The following is a 21,449-nucleotide window of genomic DNA, read 5'->3' as shown; positions in this document are numbered from 1 at the left end:
GTGGGGGAGTTTCGGGTGGTCTGGGGGGATGGGGGAGTTTCAGGGGGGATGGGGGTTGGGGGGTTTCGGGGGGTCTGGGGTCAGGGGGATGGGGGAGTTTCGGGGATCTGGGGGGTGGGTGAGTTTTGGGGGGTGGGGGAGTTTCGGGGGGATGGGGGAGTTTTGGGGGGTCTGGGGGGGTGGGGGAGTTTCGCGGGATGGGGGAGTTTCGGGGGGTCTGGGGTCGGGGGATGGGGGAGTTTCGGGGGGTCTGGGGTCGGGGGGGTGGGGGAGTTTCGGGGGGTCGGGTGAACGGGGGTGTTTCGGGGGGGTTGTGGAGGGGAGGGGGAGTTTCGGGGGGTCTGGGGTCGGGGGGATGGGGGAGTTTCAGGGGGTCGGGGGAGTTTTTGGGGGTCTGGGGTCAGGGGGATGGGGGAGTTTCGGGGGGGATGGGGGAGTTTCGGGGGGGTGGGGGGGTTTTGGGGGGATGGGGGAGTTTCGGGGGGATGGGGGAGTTTCGGGGGGATGGGGGAGTTTCGGGGGGATGGGGGAGTTTCGGGGGGATGGGGGAGTTTCGGGGGGATGGGGGAGTTTCGGGGGGATGGGGGAGTTTCGGGGGGATGGGGGAGTTTCGGGGGGTCTGGGGGGTGGGGGAGTTTCGGGGGCTCGGGCGAGTTTCGGGGGTGGGGGGCGTCGGGCTCTGGGGTGCTCCGGTGGGTGAAGGGTGGGGGGCGTCGGGGGTGCGGGGGCTCTGGGAGGCCGGGTGCTCGGCTCCTCTCAGTTCCGGACTCTCTCATTCCTGAACCGTCGTTCCGGATCTCCCGCCCCCGCAGGAAGCTCTGAGGCGGCAGCGACGCTCAGGACAGCCCGAGGTCTCTCCCGGTGTCTGGGCCCAGCTTCCATCCCCGGTCCCGCCGTCTTTCCGAGTCCCGGCCCGGCTCTCTCGCCCGGGAACCGACCCGCTCACACTCCCCATACTCACATCTGCGCCACCACTTTCTGCCGAAATGCGAGGCTCCGCCAGTCACTGTCGTTCACATTCACATCCATGGTGCGGCCGGACTGACTCACCGAACAACGCGCAGCCTGACGGCCAGGGGCAGGACCAGGAGGAGCCGGCAGGCGAGAGGAGTCCTCCCGCCGCAGGGGGCGCTGATCCCTTCCGCCGCAGGGGGCCCTGATCCCTCCCGCCGCAGGGGGCGCTGATCTCCATCCCGCCGCAGGGGGCGCTGATCCCTTCCGCCGCAGGGGGCCCTGATCCCTCCCGCCGCAGGGGGCGCTGATCTCCCACCTCCCGCCGCAGGGGGAGCTGATCTCCCCCCCCCCCGCCGCAGGGGGCGCTGATCTCCCCCCCCCCGCCGCAGGGGGCGCTGATCTCCCACCCGCCGCAGGGGGCGCTGATCCCGCCCGCCGCAGGGGGCGCTGTCGAGCCTCCTGAGAACTTTATCTGTTTCAATTAGATCACATTCTCCTAAAATCCAGGGGATCAAGGTCCTTTCTCCTCCTCAATCTCCACATAGAACCCTCTGTATTCCCAGCAACCAACCTATTCAATCAGCTGCCCCTTGATTTTTAAATTCTGTCCTCACATGTGACATTTCTGCAATGAAAGGAATAGAAATTCTTAAAGGAACATAATTGTTATATTGTTGTAATATGTTTTATTATATATATTTTTTTTATTTTATATTTTTAAGAATTTTATATTATTAGTATTTTTAAGATCAGGAAGACTGCCAGACCTTTCAACGTTATTTTTTAAGCATATCCCCATCAGTTCCTCAATTACTACTTGCTCAGAAACACATGTAATTGAGGAACATGGTGTGGATAGGTGGAATCAGGGGGCCGGGAGTCTCTTGAACCCAGTTACACTATCGTAATTTATTCCTACAATCTACTACCTCCTGTATTAGTTGTGCTTGACCTCTTTTTAGCCTTAACTTTTCCTTTTTAAACCTGAGCTGAGCTTCTGATGACATCATCACCAAGAATCACAGAATTGTTAAAGCGCAGGAGCAGGCCATTCGGTCTATCTTGTCAGAGCGGGATCTCCAAAGGAGCAATTCAACAGAATCACTGCCCCACCTTTTCCTCATAACCCTGCCATTCTTCCTTTTCAGATAACAATCCAATTCCTTCTTAAATGCCTCAATTGAGCCTAACTTCACCACACTCTCAGGCAGTGCATTTCAGATCTAAACCACTTGCTGTGTGAAAAAGTTTCTCCTCATGTCTCCCTTGCTTCTTTTGCCAATTACCTGAAATCAAAGAACATAGGACTTAGGAGCAGGAGTAGGCCATCCAGCTCTTCAAGCCTGCTCCGTTATTCAATAAGATCATGGCCAATCTGGTTGTGATCTCAACTCCACTTTCCTGTACCCCTTCCCCCCCCCCACCCCCCACTCCCCCCACCACCACCCCATAACCCTTGACTCCATTGTCTATCAAAAATCTGTCTAACTCTGCCTTAATTAAATTCAATGACCTGGGCTGCACTACTTTCTGGGGAACAGAATTGCACATACTAATGACACTCTGAGAGAAAAATTTCTCCTCAGCACCATCTTAAAAGGCAGACCTCTTATTCTTAAACTGGGCCCCCTAGCTCTGGACTCACCCACAAGTGGAAACATCCACCTGGTAACTACCCTATCAAGTCACCTCAGGATCTTATATGTTTCAAGAAGATCACCTCTCACTGGGTATAGACCAAATCTGTTCAACCTTTCTTCATAAAATAAGACTGCCATCCCAGGTCTGAGTTGAGGGAACTTTCTCTGAACTGCTTCTAACATAATTATATCTTTTTTCAAACAAGGAGACCAAAACTGTACGCAGTATTCCAGATGTGGTCTCACAACTGCAGTCAAACTTCCTTACTTTTATATTCCACTCCTCTGGCAATAAACGCCAACACTCCATTTGCCTTCCTAATCACTTGCTGTGCCTGCACATCAAAGCTGACTGCTGGAGGCTGAAGGGGAAACCAGTGGGTTTTATTGGGCTTCACAAGGCCAGTACAGGAAAGGGTACACTGACAGATGGCATGGTGGACAAGTCTGTGGCACTAACCATGGTGATTGACCACTCCAGGAGTACCACCATGCATACAGTATAGTCTGACAAAATCCCTGAGGGCTACCTTGTGTTTAAAGGAAAGGAAGCCCCATTACCCTCTAATGAGACCTGCTCAGAGATACAGAGGCCACCCAATCACTAACGCTGGATAAAGGCACAACCTTCTCATCAGTGAGTGTGGCAAAGGTCCTAGTAAAGGATATTGAAGGTAGGCACTATATCAGGTCCACCTGGTGTGTAACCTTGTTTCAGGACTAGTTACAATAGAGATTGTCCCTAGTCTGCCTATAAATGGAGTAGATCTGCTCCTGGGCAATGATTTAGTGGGGGTAGAGTCGGAGGCTCCACAGTAGTCTCAGATAAGCCAGTAAGGTCAGGGAGAGGGAGCAGTTGCAGGAAGAACTCCCTGGTAACTTCCCTGATTGTGTGGTAACCCAATCCATGGTGAAGAAAACTCCACCCGAGGGAGTTGAGCCAGCACTTCAGATGCATAGTCAACAGCCTGGCTGTCTGAAACTTTCTATGGAGATTTAAATGAACAGAAGGAGGTATTCAGGAGAACCTCCTTGACTGAGGCCCAACAAGCAGACCCATGTCAGGATGGTGAGTGACTTGGAGAGGAACTTCCAGGTGGTGATGTTCCCATCTATCTGCTGCCCTTGTCCTTCTAGGTGGTGGTGGTCATGGGTTTGGAAGGTGCTGTCTAAGGAGCCTTGGTGAATTCCTGCAGTGCATCTTGTAGATGGTACACACTGCTGCCACTGTACATCGGTGGCAGAGGGAGTGAATATTTGTGGATGTGATGCCAGTCAAGCAGGCTGCTTTGTCCTGGGTGGTGTCAAGCTTCTAGAGTGTTGTTGGAGCTGAACTCATCCAGACAAGTGGAGAGTATTCCATCACGCTCCTGACTTGTGCCTTGTAGATGGTGGACAAGTTTTGGGGAGTCAGGAGGTGAGTTACTCGTCGCATGATTCCTAGCCTCTGATCTGCTCTTGTAGCCACAGTATTTATATGGCTAGTCCAGTTCAGTTTCTGGTCAATGGTAACCCCCAGGATATTGATAGTGGGGGATTCAGTGATGGTAATGCCATTGAACGTCAAGGGGCGATGGTTAGAAGCTCTCTTGTTGGAGATGGTCATTGCCTGGCACTTATGTGACGTGAATGCCGTAGAATTAAACATAACTATGGCATTTGACTATTTACAGTTGGATCCATGTGCTGCCCACCACCTTTTCTTGTTCAATTCAATAATGCACTCAAAATAATTTTACCCAAGCTAATATCAACAATCTGATTTATTTACAATTAAAATTATTACACAGGAGTAGTAACACACAGCATGTAACTAGAAATCCAATATTTGAGTTCATAGCAAATTAGTAGAATCAATCCTGAGAGATAGGATTAACTGTCATGTGGAAAAGCATGGACTAGTCAGGGATGGTCAGAATGGATTTGTTAAAGTAAGTCTTGCCTCACAAATTTGATTGAATTCTTTGAGGAAGTGACAAGAAGGGTTAATGAAGGTAGTGCAGTGGATGTTGTGTACATGGATTTTAGCAAGGCATTTGACAAGGTCCCACATGGCAGATTGGTCAGGAAAGTAAAAGCCCATGGGATTCAGGGTAATGTGGCAAACTGGATAAAAGGTTGGCTTTGTGACAGGAAACAAAGGGTAATGGTCGATGGATGCCCTTGCGAATGGAAAGTTGTCTCAAGTGGTGTTCCACAGGGCTCGGTGTTGGGACCCTTGCTGTTTGTGTTATATATTAACGATTTGGATGTGAATGTGGGGGGCACGATTGGGAAATTTGCAGATGACACAAAGATTGGCCGAGTAGTGGATAGTGTAGAGGATAGCCATAATCTCCAAAACGATATAGATGGGTTGGTGGAGTGGGCGGTAAAGTGGCAGATAGATTTTAACATAGAGAAGTGTGAGGTCATACATTTAGGGAGGTCAAACAGTTACAGGGATTACACAATAAATGGGAATATACTAAGAGGGGTAGATGAAGTGAGAGATCTTGGCGTACAAGTACACAGGTCCCTGAAGGCAGCAGTTCAAGTAGACAAGGTTGTAAAGAAGGCATATGGAATGCTCTCCTTCTTTGGCAGAGGTATAGAATATACAAGTAAGGATATAATGTTGGAATTGTATAAAACACTGGTGAGGCCACAACTGGAGTATTGTGTGCAGTTCTGGTCACCACATTACAGGAAAGATGTAATAGCTCTCTGGAGAGAGTGCAGAGGAGGTTTACAAGAATGTTACCAGGGTTAGAAAAGTGTAGCTACGATGAGAGATTGGATAGGTTGGGGTTATTTTCCTTAGAACAAAGAAGGCTGAGAGGTGACTTGACTGAGGTGTACAAAATTATGAGGGGAATAGATAGAGTGGACAGGATAAAATTGTTTCCCTTGACGGAGAGTTCTAGAACCAGGGGATGCAGATTCAAGATAAGTGGCAGAAGGTGTAGGGGGGTCATGAGGAAGAACATTTTTTACGCAGAGGGTAGTGGGTGTCTGGAATTCGCTGCCCAAGTTGGTGGTAGAGGCAGAAACTCTAAACTCTTTTAAAAAGTACCTGGATCTGCACCTTAAGTGCTGTAAGCTGCAGGGCTATGGGCAGGAAGGTGGGATTAGAAAGGCCACCTGGGTGTCCTCGGGCTGGCATAGACAAGATGGGCCGAATGGCCTCCTTCTGTGCTGTAACTTTTCTATGGTTCTATAGAATTTTAGAATGATACAGAACAGAAGGAAGCCATTTAGCCCATTGTCCATGTGCCAAATCTTTGAAAAGAGTCATCTAATTAGTCCCTCTCCCTTTCTCTTTTCCCATAATAGCCCTATAATTTTCTCGCTATCAATATTTATCCAATTTACTTTTGAAACTTAATGACTGAATCTGCTCCCTCCACCCTTTCAGACAATACATTTTGGACCACAACAATTCGCTGCATAAAAATTTCTGTGTCACATCTTTCCCATGGCAGTGACCAGAACTGCTCTCAGTACCCCAGCTATGGCCTAAGTAATGTTTTAAACAGCTCCAGCATAAGATCTCAGCTCTTAATGTTCTATGCCTTGGATAATAAAGGAAATTATCCAAAGTATCCCCAAAGCCTGTCGATCATCTACAAGGCACAAGTCAGAATTGTGATGGAATACTCCCCACTTGCCTGAATGAGTGCAGCTCCAACAACACTCAAGAAGATCGACACCATCCAGGACAAAGCAGCCACTTGATCAGCACCCCATCCACCACCTTCAACATTCACTCCCTCCACCACCGATACACAGTGGCAACATTGTGTACCATCTACAAGTTGCTCTGCAGAAACTCACCAAGGCTCTTGAGACAGCACCTTCCAAACCTACGACCACTGCCGCCTAAGGTAAGACATGGGCAGCAGAGTTTTGGATAACCTCAAGTTTATGGAGGTAGAATGTAGGAGTGTGTTGGAATTGTTTACTTAATCAATAATATATCCCCCCTTCCTTTTTTATTCATCTATCTCACCTGAAATCCCTAACAGATATGATATCATATACCCACATGTCAATATGCGCTCTCAGCTCATCTGCTTGCACTAACTTTCTGCAATGAAATTTACCCTTTAGTATAACCAAACTCCCTTGCTGACTATTTTCTAGCCTTTATTTCCTCTGCCTTCCAAACACACTTTACTACTTTTCTGCTTTCTATTTCCAAACTTTCTTCCCTCTTCTGCATCTACTCTCAGGTTCCCAACCCTATGCCAAGACAATTTAAACCCTTCCCAACAGTGTTAGCGAAACCCCCTGAGAGGCTATTGGTCTCAGCCCTATTGAGGTGCAACCAGTCCGGCTTGAAAAGGTCTTGTCTCCCAGAAGCAGTCCCAGTGTCTCAGGAATCTAAAGTTCTCCCTCCTGCACCATCTCTCCAGCCATATATTCATCAGCTCCATCTTCCTGCTCCTGTACTCACTAACATGTAACATATAACAAGAGTAATTCGGAGATTATTACCTTTGAGATCCTACTTTTCAATCTCTCTCCAACTCCCCAAACTCCTCCTTCAGGACCTCATCCCTCTTTCTACTCATGTCATTGTTACCTACATGGACCATGTTCTCTGGCTGTTCACCCTCCCCACTCAAGATACTCTGCATTCATTCAGTGACATCCTCCTTGACCCTGGCACCAGAGAGGTAACATACTATTCAAAAGACACATTTGTCCACGGGGAATCTGTCTGTTCCCCTCACTATCAAATTCCCCCTACCAATATTGCTCTTCCACTCTTATTCCAACCCTTGTCCTGTGTAGCTGAGACACCCATGGGGCCATGGACTTGGCTCTTGCTGCTCTCTCCAGAGGAATCATCACTCTCACCAGTATTCAGTAGTGAATATCAGTTAGATGCACTCATGGGATCTGTGCCCTATCTGCTTGGTCTTCCTTGACTGTCTGATAGTCATCCATTCCCTCTGCCTGCAGAGAGTTGTGAGGTGACCACCTCAGAAACACTCTATCTGTGAAGCTTTCACCCGGAGCTCAAACTGATTTAACTGGGGACACGTCCTGCACACGGCCCTTCAGGTCAAGAGAAGCATGCAGGATATCCCAAATGACACAGGATTTGCATTCCATGAAGCTGAGGTGCCCTGCCATGCCTTTACTTTCTAGACTATTATCTAGAAACACTTAGCAGCTACGCACCAATCAGCTCCTTCCCTGGTTGAGACATCACAACAGCTGTTTTGCAGATGTTCCTTTTGTTGTTGGAGATCTCTCTGGAGGCTCTCTCCCCTGCTTTAACTTCTCAGACACTGTTCAGAAGATAGGAGAGATTAAATAACAAAGATGTCATGGAACAAAAGGCAAAGGGAGTGATAAATGATTGCAGTAAAGAAACAAAGCAACTGGTCCTGAAAGACATGAACATTAACATTCACTCTGGACCACTTGCATCTTTACTACAACCAACATCACTCCTTTTGGTCAGTGACACCTTTGTTATTTCATAGAATCATAGAAGGTTTTCAGCACAGAAAGAGGCCACTTGGCCCATCGAGCCTGCACCGGCCGAAAAACAAGCCACCCAGCCTAATCCCACTTTCCAACATTTGGTCCATAGCCCTGCAGGTTATGGTACTTCAAGTTCCCATCCAGGCACCTTTTAAATGAGTTGAGGGTTTCTGCCTCTACTACCCTTTCAGGCAGTGAGTTCCAGACCCCCACAATCCTCTAGTTGATTTTTGTTCTTCATCTCCCCTCTAATCCTTCTCCAATCACTTTAAATCTGTGCCCCCAGTCAATGGCCTCTCTGCTAAAGTAAACGGGCCCTTCCTATCCACTCTATCCAGGCCCCTCACAAAATTGTACAACTCAATCAAATTTCCCCTCAGCCTCCTCTGTTCCAAGGAGAACAACTCCAGCCTATCCAATCTTTCCTCATAGCTGCAATTTTCCAGTTCTGGCAACATTCCTGTAAATCTCTGTACCCTCACAAATGCAATTACATCCTTTCTGTAATGAGGTGACCAGAACTACACACAGTCCTCAAGTTCTGGCCTGACTAATGTTTTATATAGCTCCAGCATAACCTCCCTACTCTTACATTCTGTTACTCTGCTAATGAAGGAAAGGATTCCATTTGCCTTTTTAACCACTTATCAACCTGTCCTGCTACCTGTGGACATTCACTCCAAGGCCCCTCACTTCCTCTACACCTCCCAATATCCTCCCATTTATTGTGTATTCCTTTGCCCTGTTTGATCTTCCCAAATGCATCTCCTCATGCTTCTCTGGATTGAATTCCATTTGACACTTTTCTGCCCACCTGACCAGTCCATTGATAACTTCTTGCAGTCTCCAGCTATCCTCCTCACTATCAACAGTGCGGCCAATTTTTGTGGCATCTGCAAACTTCTAGATCATTTCCCCTTTGGACATTTACATCCAAGTCATTAATATATACCACAAAAAGCAGGATACCCAGTACTGAGCCCTGTGGAACCCCACTGGAAACAGCTTCTAGTCACAAAAACACGCATCAACAATTATCCTTTTCCTGTCACTGAGTGAATTTTGTATCCAGCTTGCTACGTTCCTCTGGATTCCATGGGCTTTTATTTTTTTTAAGCAGTCTGCATGTGGGACCTTGTCAAAAGCCATGCCAAAATCCATGTAGACCACACCAACTACATTACTTTCATCAATCCTCCTTGTTACTTCCTCAAAAAACTTCAATTAAGTTAGTTAGACACGACCTTCCCTTAACAAATCCATGCTATCCTTGATTAATCCATGCCTTTCTAACTGACCGTTTATTCTGTCTATCAGAATTGATTCCAATAATTTGCCCGCCACCAAGGTTAGACTGACTGCTGTTTAATTATTTGGTCTATCCGCTCCCTTTTAAAACAAAAGTACAACATTAACAGACCTCCAATCTTCTGGTACCATATCTGTATCCAGTGAGGATTGGAAAATGATGGTCAGACCCTCTGCATTTTCCTCCCTGACTTCTTTTAACAGTCTGGGATACACTTTATCCGACCCTGGTAATTTATCCACTTTCAAGGATGCTAATCCCCTTAATACTTCCTCTCTCCCTATGTTTATCACATTTAATACTTCACACTCCCCTCATTAACTACAATGTCTGCATTGTCCTCCTCTTTTGTGAAGACAGACGCAAAATATTCATTAAGGACCACACCCACATCCTCCGCCTTCAAACATAGGTTACCTTTTTGGTCTTTTATGGATCCTAATCTTTCCTTAGTTATTCTCTTACTCTTGCTGTATTTATAAAGCATCTTTGGGTTCACCTTGATTTTGCCTGCCAGTATTCTTTCGTGGCGTCTCTCTGCTTTCCCAATTTCCTTTTTGATTTTTCCCCTCAGTTTCTTTACTTGTCTTTCTATAGTATTGAATAGTATTTCATAGTTTTTAATCTCGCCCACCCTCTACGGAATCACACAGTGCAGAAGAGGCCTTCGGCCCATCGAGTCTGCACCGACACATGAGAAACACCTGACCTACCTACCTAATCCCATTTACCAGCACTTGGCCCATAGTCTTGAATGTTATGACGTGCCAAGTGCTCATCCAGGTACTTTTTAAAGGATGTGAGGCAACCCGCCTCCACCACCCTCCCAGGCAGTGCATTCCAGACCATCACCACCCTCTGGGTAAAAAAGTTTTTCCTCACATCCCCCCTAAACCTCCTGCCCCTCACCTTGAACTTATGTCCCCTCGTGACTGACCCTTCAACTAAGGGGAACAGCTGCTCCCTATCCACCCTGTTCATGCCCCTCATAATCTTAGATAATATCACCACCTTCAACACCTCTTTGTCCTTTTGTCTGTGACATCTTTTGGTTATCTCCACCTATCACTGGCCCTCTGTCCAGCTCTACTTGTCCCACCCCCCTTAAACCAGCTTATATTTCACCTCTCTTCTATTTTTACTTAGTTCTGTTGAAGGGTCATTCGGACTCGAAACGTTAACTGTGTTCCTCTCCGCAGATGCTGCCAGACCTGCTGAGTTTTTCCAGGTATTTTTGTTTTTGTTTTGGATTTCCAGCATCCGCAGTTTTTGGCTTTTACCCCTCATAATCTTGCACACCTTGATCAGGTCGCCCCTTAGTCTTCTCTGCTCCAACGAAAACAACCTAAGTCTATCCAACCTCTCTTCATAACTTAAATGTTTCATCCCAGGCTACATCCTGGTGAATCTCCTCTGCACCCCCTCCAGTCCAATCACATCCTTCCTATAATGTGGTGACCAGAGCTGCACACAGTACTCCAGCTGTGGCTTCACTAAAGTTCTATACAACTCCAACATGACCTCTCTACTTTTGTAATCTATGCCACGATTGATAAAGGTAAGTGTCCCATATGCCTTTTTCACCACCACAATAACATGCATTCTTTATAAGTCTCCCATGTGGGACCTTGTCAAAGGCTTTGCTGAAATCCATATAAACTACATCAACTGCACTACCCTTATCTACACACCTGGTCACCTCCTTAAAAAATTCAATCATATTTGTTAGGCATGACCTCCCTCTGACTAAGCCATGCTGACTATCCCTGATCAAACCTTGTTTCTCCAAGTGGAGTTAGATTCTCTCCTTCAGAATTTTCTCCAATAGTTTCCCTACCACTAACGTGAGACTCACTGGCCTGTAGTTCCCTGGCTTCTCTCTACAACCCTTCTTAAATAGCGGAACCACATTAGCTGTTCTCCAATCCTCTGGCACCTCCCCTGTGGCCAGAGAGGAATTAAAAATTTGGGTCAGAACCCCTGTGATCTCCTCCCTTGCCTCCCTCAGCAGTCTGGGACACAAATCACCCGGACCTGGAGATATGTCCACTTTTAAGCCTGCCCAACACCTCCAATACCTTGTCACTCCCTATATCAATTTGCTTAAGAACCTCTCAGTCTCTCTCCCTGAATTCGATAACTTCATCCCCATTCTCTTGGGTGAAGACGGATGTGAAGTATTCATTCAATTCTCTAGCGATGTCCTCTGGCTCCACCCATAGATTGCCCCCTTGGTCCCTACTCTTTCCCTGGTTATCCTCTTCCCATTGATATACTTATAGAATATCTTGGGATTTTCCTTACTTTTACCAGCCAGAGCTTTCTCATATTCCCTCTTTGCTCTCCTAATTGCACTGTCTGTACTCCACTAATGCCTCTGCTGATTTGCTTTCCCTGTACCCGCTAAAAGCCTCTCTTTTCCTTCTCATCGTAACCTGAATCTCTGGTCATCCATGGTTCTCTGGGCTTGTTATTCCTTCCTATCATCCTAGAGGGAACATGTTGAGCCTGTACCCTCCCCATTTCTTTTTTGAACTGCTGCTCTGTAAATTTCCCCACAAGTAACTGTTCCCAGTCTACCTTGGCCAGATCCTGCCTTATTTTACTAAAATCCACTCTCCCCCAATTCAAAACATTTTTTTTGCAACTTGTCTATTTCTTTGTCCATAACAATCTTAAACTCTACTCTATCCTAAACCTTCTGTTTTGTTTCTCTCCCCTTTCAACAGCATCAAACCCATCACATTTCTCCTTCCCTTTAGTTCTGTAGCCATGTTTGACTTGAAACATTAACCCTGCTTCTCTCACCACAGATGCTGCCAGACCTGTTGAGTATTTCTAGCACTTTGTTTTTATTTCAGATTTCCAGTATCCGCAGTATTTTGCTTTCATTTTAGTGTTTGAGAAGTTTATTAAGGGCCAGATTTTTAGGTCGGTGGGCGGGCGCATGCCCAGCCCGCTCGAGTGTAAAATGACGTGTGTTGACGCCAGGTGAGTGTCCCGGCATCAATGCGCAGTCACAGGATATTTCGTTCAGTGGGCATGCGCTGCAGTTAGCAGGGTATCCACCGACAATTAAAAGGCCTGTTAAGGCCAATAAATTATCAATTAAGTTGAATTTTTCGCTGGCTATCCAACATTAAGGTTTGGCGGGCAGGTGAAAAGGCTAAGCGGCCTTTGTGCTTTTTAGGAAACCTCATCCACGGGCGGGATGAGGCTTCCTGAAGCAAATAACAATAAAATAAAAATTTTAAACCTTAATATGATGTCCCTGCTCATGTTACAGAGTCACACGAAGAGACATGTTTTATTACATTTTTATTTTCTTTATTTTTTTTGTAACTCTTCATCTCCCTGAGGCAGCTGTTTCTGGGGGATTCTGAAGCGCACATGCGTGAGGTTCCTGCTCGCCCTCCTCCCACCCCCCACAGGCAGTGCTGAGCGCTGCTGCTCGCGTTTCACGCTGGGCTGGCCTTAATTGGCCCACCAGCATGAAATCGCCTTCCAGCCCCGATCACAGGCTGTGGTCCCGACCAACCCGCCGGATATGGGTGAAATTCTGCCCTGAGAGTTTTTTTGAGGATGTTAGTGGTAGAGTAGTTAAAGGTGAACCACTTTGTGTGAAATACTTGGATTTTGAAAAAGTCATTCTATAGGGTGCCACACAAAAGGCTCACGGAGTCCAGATAATATATTACCATGGACAGGAAGCAGAGTAGGGATCAACGGTTGGCAGGCTGTAACTAGTTGCATGCCGCAAGGATCAGTGCTGGGGCCTCAGCTATTTCCAATCTACATTAATGACTTAGATGAATGGCCTACTCTTGCTCCTATTTCTTATGCTGTGTCTTCCACAATTTCAGGATGTCCCAAGGCCTCGATGGCTAATGGAGGTACTTTTGATAATGTGGTCATTGTGGCAATGTAGAAAACCTGGCAGCCAATTTGCACATAGCAAGATTCCACATACAGCAATGGGATCATAACCAACTAATCTGTTCTTTTTCTATTCCCATTGATGGTTAAATATTGGTCAGGACACCAGGGAGAACTTTCTGCTCTTTGTCAAATAATAGAATTTAATATACCCACCTGACAGGGCAGGCAGGGTCTCTGGACTAGGACATGATCCCACAACTTTCTGGCTCAGAGGAGCGAGAGAGCTACCAGTAAGGAACTGTTCATAAAAAGATCTTCAAACCAAGGTGAAAGTTTGAGGTTGAGGAAGTTAATGAATAGAGGCGAATAGTCAATGTCTATCACAGTGTTACACCCATCGATAACTCGCCCAGGTGCTCCATACTTCAATATCATTCAGGTGATGCTGATTTCTGATGACTGCAGCATGAAGAAGTTTGTTCTTTTGGATGGATAGTGTGCTTACTATGATTAGTTTATGTAACTCATAATACATCTTGGTTTGGGTAACATACAACAGATCAAACAAGTTAAATGTAAACATTTGCTAAATAAGAGATATGCTGTCAAAGCTTTTTGTCTTTGATTCATCAGGACAGATGCAAGAATGCTAAATTTCAAAGGGAGCAACAATTAGTACTTAATGAGAAAAGGGTGATTGTTACCAAGTCAAGGCATTGCCATGGAGAATGCACCAGGGAACAACTGTCCCCCATGCTTTTGTTTAATTCAAAAAAGGCACAATGCCTGGACATGTACCTTATGCCTGCAGAGGACAGGTCCCTGTGGATGAATATATGTAACTTCTAGCAAGCATAAATGAGACACATTGCAAGCCCAACTGATAATCTTAAATTAGTTGTTAGTGTAACTCTGACCACACCTGGAACAGCACTGACTGAATAATCAAGCCACCCTTTCCAGTCGTGTAACCAACTAGTGCCTCTCCTCCATTGGGGGAAAGAGGTAAGCAAGTTCTCCTTTGATTTGTGGTGGTTAAGACAACACGCCTGCAGGTGGAAGACTTGGTAGCTGAGTCAGAAATGTTCAGCCATTCAGAGCACCAGGGATGGGAATCAGGATTCTTCCCTCCTGGGTCAAAAGACTCCCAGCTGGACATTAAGTTTGCTACTCTCAGTGCCAATATATAGCATGGTTTTATCTGGTTAGATTCCAGCAGGAACCCTGCATAAAGCTGCACCTCCCTGAATCAGGGCTCTCTGGACTTACAGGAATGGGAAGTGTGTATCTAATATGGTAAACTGTGTGTGGGGGGCTCCTCCCACCCTGCAGACAGCTGATCAAACCTCCGGGCTTTTCCACCAATACCACTCCCACCCTGTGGCCTGACTGATTGGGAGATGCAATCGACATTGTTCCAGGGCATGCTAGCTCCAGTGTAAAGCTCCTTCACCTCTGCCCCTGTACACCAGGGCTCCAAACCCAGCAAGGAGAAAAACAGAATTATACGTAGCTAAACCCAGCTTTGTTGGCACACAGTCAGTCCGATACATGGAAGGGAATTGGAAAAGAGAAATAAATTTGCAGAGCAAGAGTTGGACTAATTGGAAAGTTCTTTCAAAAGGCCAGCACAGGCACAATGGGTTGAATAGTAACCCCATTTTGTAAGTTTATAAAATTCATTAATGGGATATGGGTGTCACTGGCTGGGCCAGCATTTCTTGCCCATCCCCAATTGCCCTAGAGGTGGTGGTGAGCTGACTTCTTGAACTGCTGCAGGCCATGTGGTGTAGGTGCTGTTATAGAAACATAGAAACTAGGAGCAGTAGGCCATTCGGCCCTTCGAGCCTGCTTCAGCCGTGATCATAATGAATGGTGATCATCGATCATCCAACTCAATAACCTGCTCCCGCTTTCTCCCCATACCCTTTGATCCCTTTTGCCCCAAGAGCTATATCTAACTCCTTCTTGTAAACATACAATGTTTTGGTCTCAACTACTTTCTGTGGTAATGAATTCCACAGGCTCACCATTCTCTGGGTGAAGAAATTTCTCCTCATCTCAGTCCTAAGTGGTCTACCCCATATCCTCAGACTGTGACCCCTGGTTCTGGAATCCCCCACCATTGGGAACATCCTTCCTGCATCTACCCTGTCTAGTCCTGTTAGAATTTTATAGGTTTGTATGAGATCCCCCATCATTCTTCTGAACTCCAGCGAATATAATCCTAACCGACTCAATCTCTCCTCGTATGTCAGTCTCGCCATCACAGGAATCAGCCGGGTAAACCTTCGCTGCACTCCCTCTATAGCAAGAACATCCTTCCTCAGATAAGGAGACCAAAATTGCACACAATATTCCAGGTGTGGTCTCACCAAGGCCCTGTACAATTGCAGCAAGACATCCTTGTTCCTGTACTCGAATCCTCTGGCTATGAAGGCCAACATACCATTTGCCTTCTTTACCACCTGCTGCACCTGCATGCTTACCTTTAACGATTGGTGTACAAGGACACCCAGGTCTCGTTGCACATTCCCCTCTCTCAATTTATAGCCATTCAAATAATAATCTGCCTTCCTGTTTTTGCTACCAAAGTGGATAACCTAACATTTATCCACATTATACTGCATCTGCCATGCATTTGCCCACTCACTCAGCTTGCCCAAATCACCCTGAAGCATCTCTGCATCCTCATCAGAGCTCATCCTCCCACCCAGCTTTGTGTCACCTGCAAATTTGGAGATATTACATTTAATTCCCTCATCTAAATCATTAATATATATTGTGAATAACTGGCGTCCCAGCACCAATCCCTTCAGTACCTCACTAGTCACTGCCTGCCATTCGGAAAAAGACCCGTTTATTCCTACTCTTTGTTTCCTGTCTGCCAACCAGTTTTCTATCCATCTCAATACATTACCCCCAATCCCATGCGCTTTAATTTTACACGCCAATCTCTTATGTGGGACTTTGTCGAAAGCCTTCTGAAAGTCCAAATAAACCACATCCACTAGCTCCCCCTCATCAACTCTACTAGTTAGATCCTCGAAAAATTCCACTAGATTTGTCAAGCATGATTTCCCTTTCATAAATCCCAGCTGACTCTGTCCGATTCTGCCACTGTTTTCCATGTGCTCAGCTATTAAATCTTTTATAATGGACTCTAGAAAAAGTTACAGGGCTATTATGGGAAAAGAGAAAGGGAGTGGGGTTAATTAGATAGCTCTTGGTGAGTTTTGGCAGTGCATCTTTAGATTCAATGACAAAAGAATCCACTACAGAAAGTGGAGCAAATCAGAAAAGGATATTGGCAATGGAGCAGGAGAAACCAAGTGAGAATTCAGCATGGTTACTGCCCGAGGAGCAATTTACAGAGTTAATTCAGCTCTCACTCAGTCAGAGCAAACACAGACATAAGGTTATGGAAAAGAACGTGTTTATTTACCACAAACCTTAAATTGGACTTCACGTCATTCTACAGAATTATAAAATAACAAATACACAAAGCAATTCTGGAACTTCTGCTGGGTGATGGGAAAGGCAGAAACTGCCTCACCTCCTCTTCTGGAAGATGTTTCCACGGCCCATCCCACGGCCTCTTCCTCGGGCAGCCACTGGAAGGAATCAGATTGTGTTAATCACTTGGTTTCAGCAGCTTTGTAATACTCAAGGTGCCCCCGGGAACACTTTTATTTCTGGCATCACTTTCTCTCCCCATGGAAGAGACACACTTGGTTAAGCTCCCTCTACACTGTGCCCATCAAATACTCCCACGACAGGTACAGCACGGGGTTAGATACAGAGTTAAGCTCCCTCTCCACTGTCCCCATCAAATACTCCCACGACAGGTACAGCACGGGGTTAGATACAGAGTAAAGCTCCCTCTACACTGTCCCCATCAATCACCGTCCCCATCAAACACTCCCAGGGCAGGTACAGCACAGGGTTAGATACAGGGTAAAGCTCCCTCTACACTGTCCCCATCAATCACCGTCCCCATCAAACACTCCCAGGGCAGGTACAGCACAGGGTTAGATACAGGGTAAAGCTCCCTCTACACTGCTAGAACAAAGGCCCCCTCAAGTCAATTCTGCCATTCAATATAATTCAAAGCTGTATTTCCACATTCACTCCCTTTTTCTTCCCATCCTCATATCCCTTAGTGCCCTAGAATCTACCAATCTCCAAGTATCAATGCACCATTCTTCCATTTCCTAACCAGCCATCAACAACTAACACCCAAAAACATGCTGAAATGATTTGGACTGAAATGTCTTGTCCAGCTCACCAAGAGCTTTCACAGACTGTAGACTGAGGAGAGTTTGATTCCCTCACTCAGAGCTGGGTGGTCTAGCCATCAGACCGTGCTGCATGGTGACCACGGCTGGAGCTGGGGTGCAGAAAACTGATTCTAGCCCAGCCCACAGGAAACACACAATCCCATCTCATTGGCCACGTCCCAGGAACTGAAGGGATAAGGGTTCAGGATGTAGACATGCTGACCTTGAGCTTTGAGGATTGCAGCTTTCCCTCGGCCAGCCCCCGTTCCCTGGTTCTTGTTCTTCATGCTCTTTAACATGGGGGCATTTTTCAGCATGTCTGGTAAGATCAGGAAGCGAATCTTGCTGCCACGGATGTAGACCTGCTCCAGCTGAGCCACACGTCCATCACGGTAGGTGACAGTGATGTTAGACATCTGCAGAGGAAAGGGGGACAGAGTCAGTCTCACTGGGGTCACAGCATCAGCAGCTCCAAAAGTAGGAGGCTAAACTACATTTTAACAATGGAAATTAGCCATTAAAAGAGAGAATCTAACCATTGCCCAATGATGTTCGATGGCGTTACCATCACTGAATCCCCCACTATCAACATCCTGGAGGGGGGGTTACCATTGCCCAGAAACTGAACTGGACTAGCCATATAAATACTGTGGCTACAAGAGCAGGTCAGAGGCTGGGAATCGTGCGACGAGTAACTCACCTCCTGACTCCCCAAATCCTGTCCACCATCTACAAGGCACAAGTCAGGAGTGTGATGGAATACTCCCCACTTGCCTGGATGAGTGCAGCTCCAACAACACTCAAGAAGCTTGACACCATCCAGGACAAAGCAGCCCACTTGATTGGCACCACATCCACAAACATTCACTCCCTCCACCACCGACACACAGTAGCAGCAGTGTGTACCGTCTACAAGCTGCACTGCAGGAATTCACCATGGCTCCTTAGACAGCACCTTGCAAACCTACGACCACTACCACCTAGAACAAGGGCAGTAGATGTGTAGCTAACTGGAGAGGGACTACTTCTTGAACACCAACATGGTATCTGTACAGTAAACACGATATCTCACATCTGTCAGATCACTGGGACATGACCTGGAACTGCACAGCTTCAAGCAGATACAAGCATATGAATTAGGAGTAGGCCATTCAGCCCCTGAAGCTTTTTCCACCATTCAATAAGAACATGGCTGATCTGATTGTAACCTCAACCCCAAATGCTGACTACCCTTATACCTTAGTTTCTTGACTAACAAGAGTGTCAATCTACCTCTGCCTTAAAAATATTCATTGACCCTGCCTCCACTGCTCTTTTGGGGAAAGAGTTCTGAAGATTCATGACCCTTAGAAAAAATATGTCTTCTCATCTCCACCTTAAATGGGAGACCCCTTTTTTTTAAAACTGTGTCCCCTACTTCTAGTCTCTCCCACAAGATGAAACATCCTTTCAGCTTCCACCCTGTCAAGTCCCCTCAGGATCTTCTGTTTCAATAGATCACCTCTCATTCTTCTAAACTCCCAATGGATACAGGCTCAGCCTGCCCAACCGTTAAGATAACCCTAAAATCATTCAGAGACCGAGACCAGTCCCAGAAACAGTGAAGCACAGAAATGGAACAGTATAGCAACTGTACCCAGTACCAATGGGACTGGAGTGGAAACATACAGCAAGGCACATGGAGCTAGCGGTGGGATCTCCACCTCCAAGTCAGAGGTCATGAGTGACCTGAGCTGTGAATTTTAGATTGACATTCAGTGGGTCAGTCAAGGCCGGTGGGCGAGGGGCCCCGCTCAGCTTCTATGAAGAACATTCAGAAAAACTCCAACTATTCAGCCTTGAAAGGAGGCGAGTGGGAGGAAGGGCTGGGGCTAGGTCTAAGAAAGGGCAAATTGTAAGACGATGCGGGATCGAGAGAAACCTAAATGCTGTGAATTTTGTCAAATTTGAAGTGAAAGAGAAAGCTGCAAACGTTGTGGACAACATCAAGACAGCTCAACTACTACAGGAGCCGACTGGCTGAAGCCAATGTAAACCATGTAGCTGTGGAACAGACAGAGATTAACCGAGCCTGCTGTGGGCCCCACTGCAGCATCACTTCCCGTTCCAAACTGATTGAGCAGGAACTGGGCCTTTAAACAGCACGAGGAGAGGTCAGGTGACCACCTGCAACCTCCTGGACAATCTCCATGTAGACCTTTCCCAAAAGGGTGAAGTCGTGGATGAGTAATCCAGGGGTCCAGGCTAATGCTCTGGGGACACAGGTTCAAATCCCACCACAGCAGCTGGTGGAATTTAAGTTCAATTAATAAATCAGGAATATAAAGCTAGTAATGATAACCATGAAACTATCATAGATTGTTGTAAAAACCCATCTGGTTCACTAATTTCTTTAAGGGAAGGAAAACTTCCGTCCTTACCCAGTCTGGCCTACATGTGATTCCAGACCCACAGCAATGTGGTTGATTCTTAACTGCCATCATCTGAAATGGCCGAGCAAGTGACTCAGTTCAAGGGCAACTAGGGATGGGCAACAAATGCTGGCCTTGCCAGCGACGCCCATGTCCCGTGAGTGAATAAACCAGAGTCCGGCAGTTCCAGCATCTCATGAGGAAAAGGTCAACATCCGCTTGAAGAAAGGGAGGATGACTCTCTCAATAAACCCAGTTAAGGCCCCACAAGGTCACAAGGCTTGTGGACAAAGGGAACTCTGGGCAGTGGCTCGCAAAGACAGAATAAAGCACAGTGCAGGCTGAATGAACCTTGTAACTGACTTCATCACCAGGGACAGCAGATGGGTGAGCAGCAGTTTCCCATGGCATTTGGTGGGGGGGGGGGGGGGGGGGGGTGAGAGGAGGCAGGTGGAAAAAGGAGATGCCAATCTTTCTCTATAAGACAAGATCCCGAATTATTTCATTCTGGAGTTCAGGAGTCTCAGGTGCCAAATGAAACTGGGAGACTCAGTTTACCAGCCCAAAAACACTGGGTAAATGATCCCCTCCTGTACTGAATCATTGAGGGGGGGTTAATATCAGGGAAAGGAAACCTCCAGGTTGGAGGGAGGTCACAGATCTAGCACAAGAGGCACTGTTAACGGAAGAGTACAAACCACTGAGGATAGATAACAACTGAGCAGTTTAATATATGGAACTAATTCTAGGGACATGATGAGCATTGAGAAATTAAAAGGAGGAATTGAACAGCAATCTTTCAAAGGGTCAAAAAGAAAGACATGAATTTGTCGAGCACATTTCATAACCATTAAAAAACCCAAAGTGTCCTCCAGCCAATGAAGTCATAATAATAATGTAGGAAATGGCAGCCAATCAATCAGTGCACAGCAGGATCCCACAATGAGCAGCTGCTGCTGGAGGAATTAATTTTCTGCTGCGACTTCATTCCAGAACCTGTTGGGCCATGGGCCATGGGCCAAGAGCCAGGAGCGGCCCCCCACCCCCAATACCCAATACCCGCGGGCGGCATCTCCCCATCCACAGGCCTCGGGCTTTTGCCGGATTTTCTCCCTGTTCCCGGGCCTCACCTGACAGTTCATGTTGTCCTCGGCCTCTATTAGTTTTCCCCGGTAAACCTCCCCTGTGTTGGTCTCGCAGGTCACCACATGGCCCTCCGCCTCATGCAGCACTTTGATGGGAACTCCGATCGACATGATTGAGCCTCACAGCACCGCGCGCTTCAGCTTTTAACAGTGCTCCACCGACCCAGAGAGCACCGCGGCGAGAGAGCCTCCACCGTCCCACGGAGCACCGCGGCGAGAGGGCCTCCTGTGTCCCAGGATTCCCTTACCCGGAAGTTCTCTGTCGCCGCACCCGCAATCAGAGCCACCCAAACTGCTTCCCCCGGTCACTGACCGTTCAGACCGATTCCTCCAGCTATGGTCGCCAGACG

The 21,449-nt window shown here is 47.0% G+C and overlaps 2 protein-coding genes across 11 annotated transcripts in view; both read right to left on the bottom strand.

Moving 5' to 3' along the window:
• Positions 1-1,126, bottom strand: part of med15 (mediator complex subunit 15) — a 110,017-nt gene extending 108,891 nt beyond the window's left edge. For all 10 annotated transcript variants that reach the window (XM_078553783.1, XM_078553787.1, XM_078553785.1 and 7 more), the window contains exon 1: positions 962-1,126. In XM_078553783.1, coding sequence (XP_078409909.1) covers positions 962-1,029 — 68 coding nt within the window. In that variant the 5' untranslated portion in view covers positions 1,030-1,126. The remainder of the gene's footprint in view (positions 1-961) is intronic.
• A 15,556-nt stretch (positions 1,127-16,682) lies between these two features.
• snrpd3 (small nuclear ribonucleoprotein D3 polypeptide) lies at positions 16,683-21,311 on the bottom strand. The gene is made up of 3 exons (XM_078553802.1): positions 21,085-21,311; positions 17,767-17,959; positions 16,683-16,877 (listed from the first exon to the last, which is right to left on the bottom strand). The coding sequence occupies exons 1-3, from the start codon at positions 21,208-21,210 to the stop codon at positions 16,816-16,818; spliced, it is 381 nt and encodes a 126-aa protein (XP_078409928.1). The 5' UTR covers positions 21,211-21,311; the 3' UTR covers positions 16,683-16,815.
• Positions 21,312-21,449: the final 138 nt, after the last annotated feature.

The sequence above is a fragment of the Cetorhinus maximus genome, chromosome 12, assembly GCF_964194155.1.
Source record: "Cetorhinus maximus chromosome 12, sCetMax3.hap1.1, whole genome shotgun sequence".
Lineage (NCBI taxonomy): Eukaryota > Metazoa > Chordata > Chondrichthyes > Lamniformes > Cetorhinidae > Cetorhinus > Cetorhinus maximus.
Note: the sequence above shows the minus strand (reverse complement) of the source record. Positions and strands in the feature narration are given on the sequence as shown.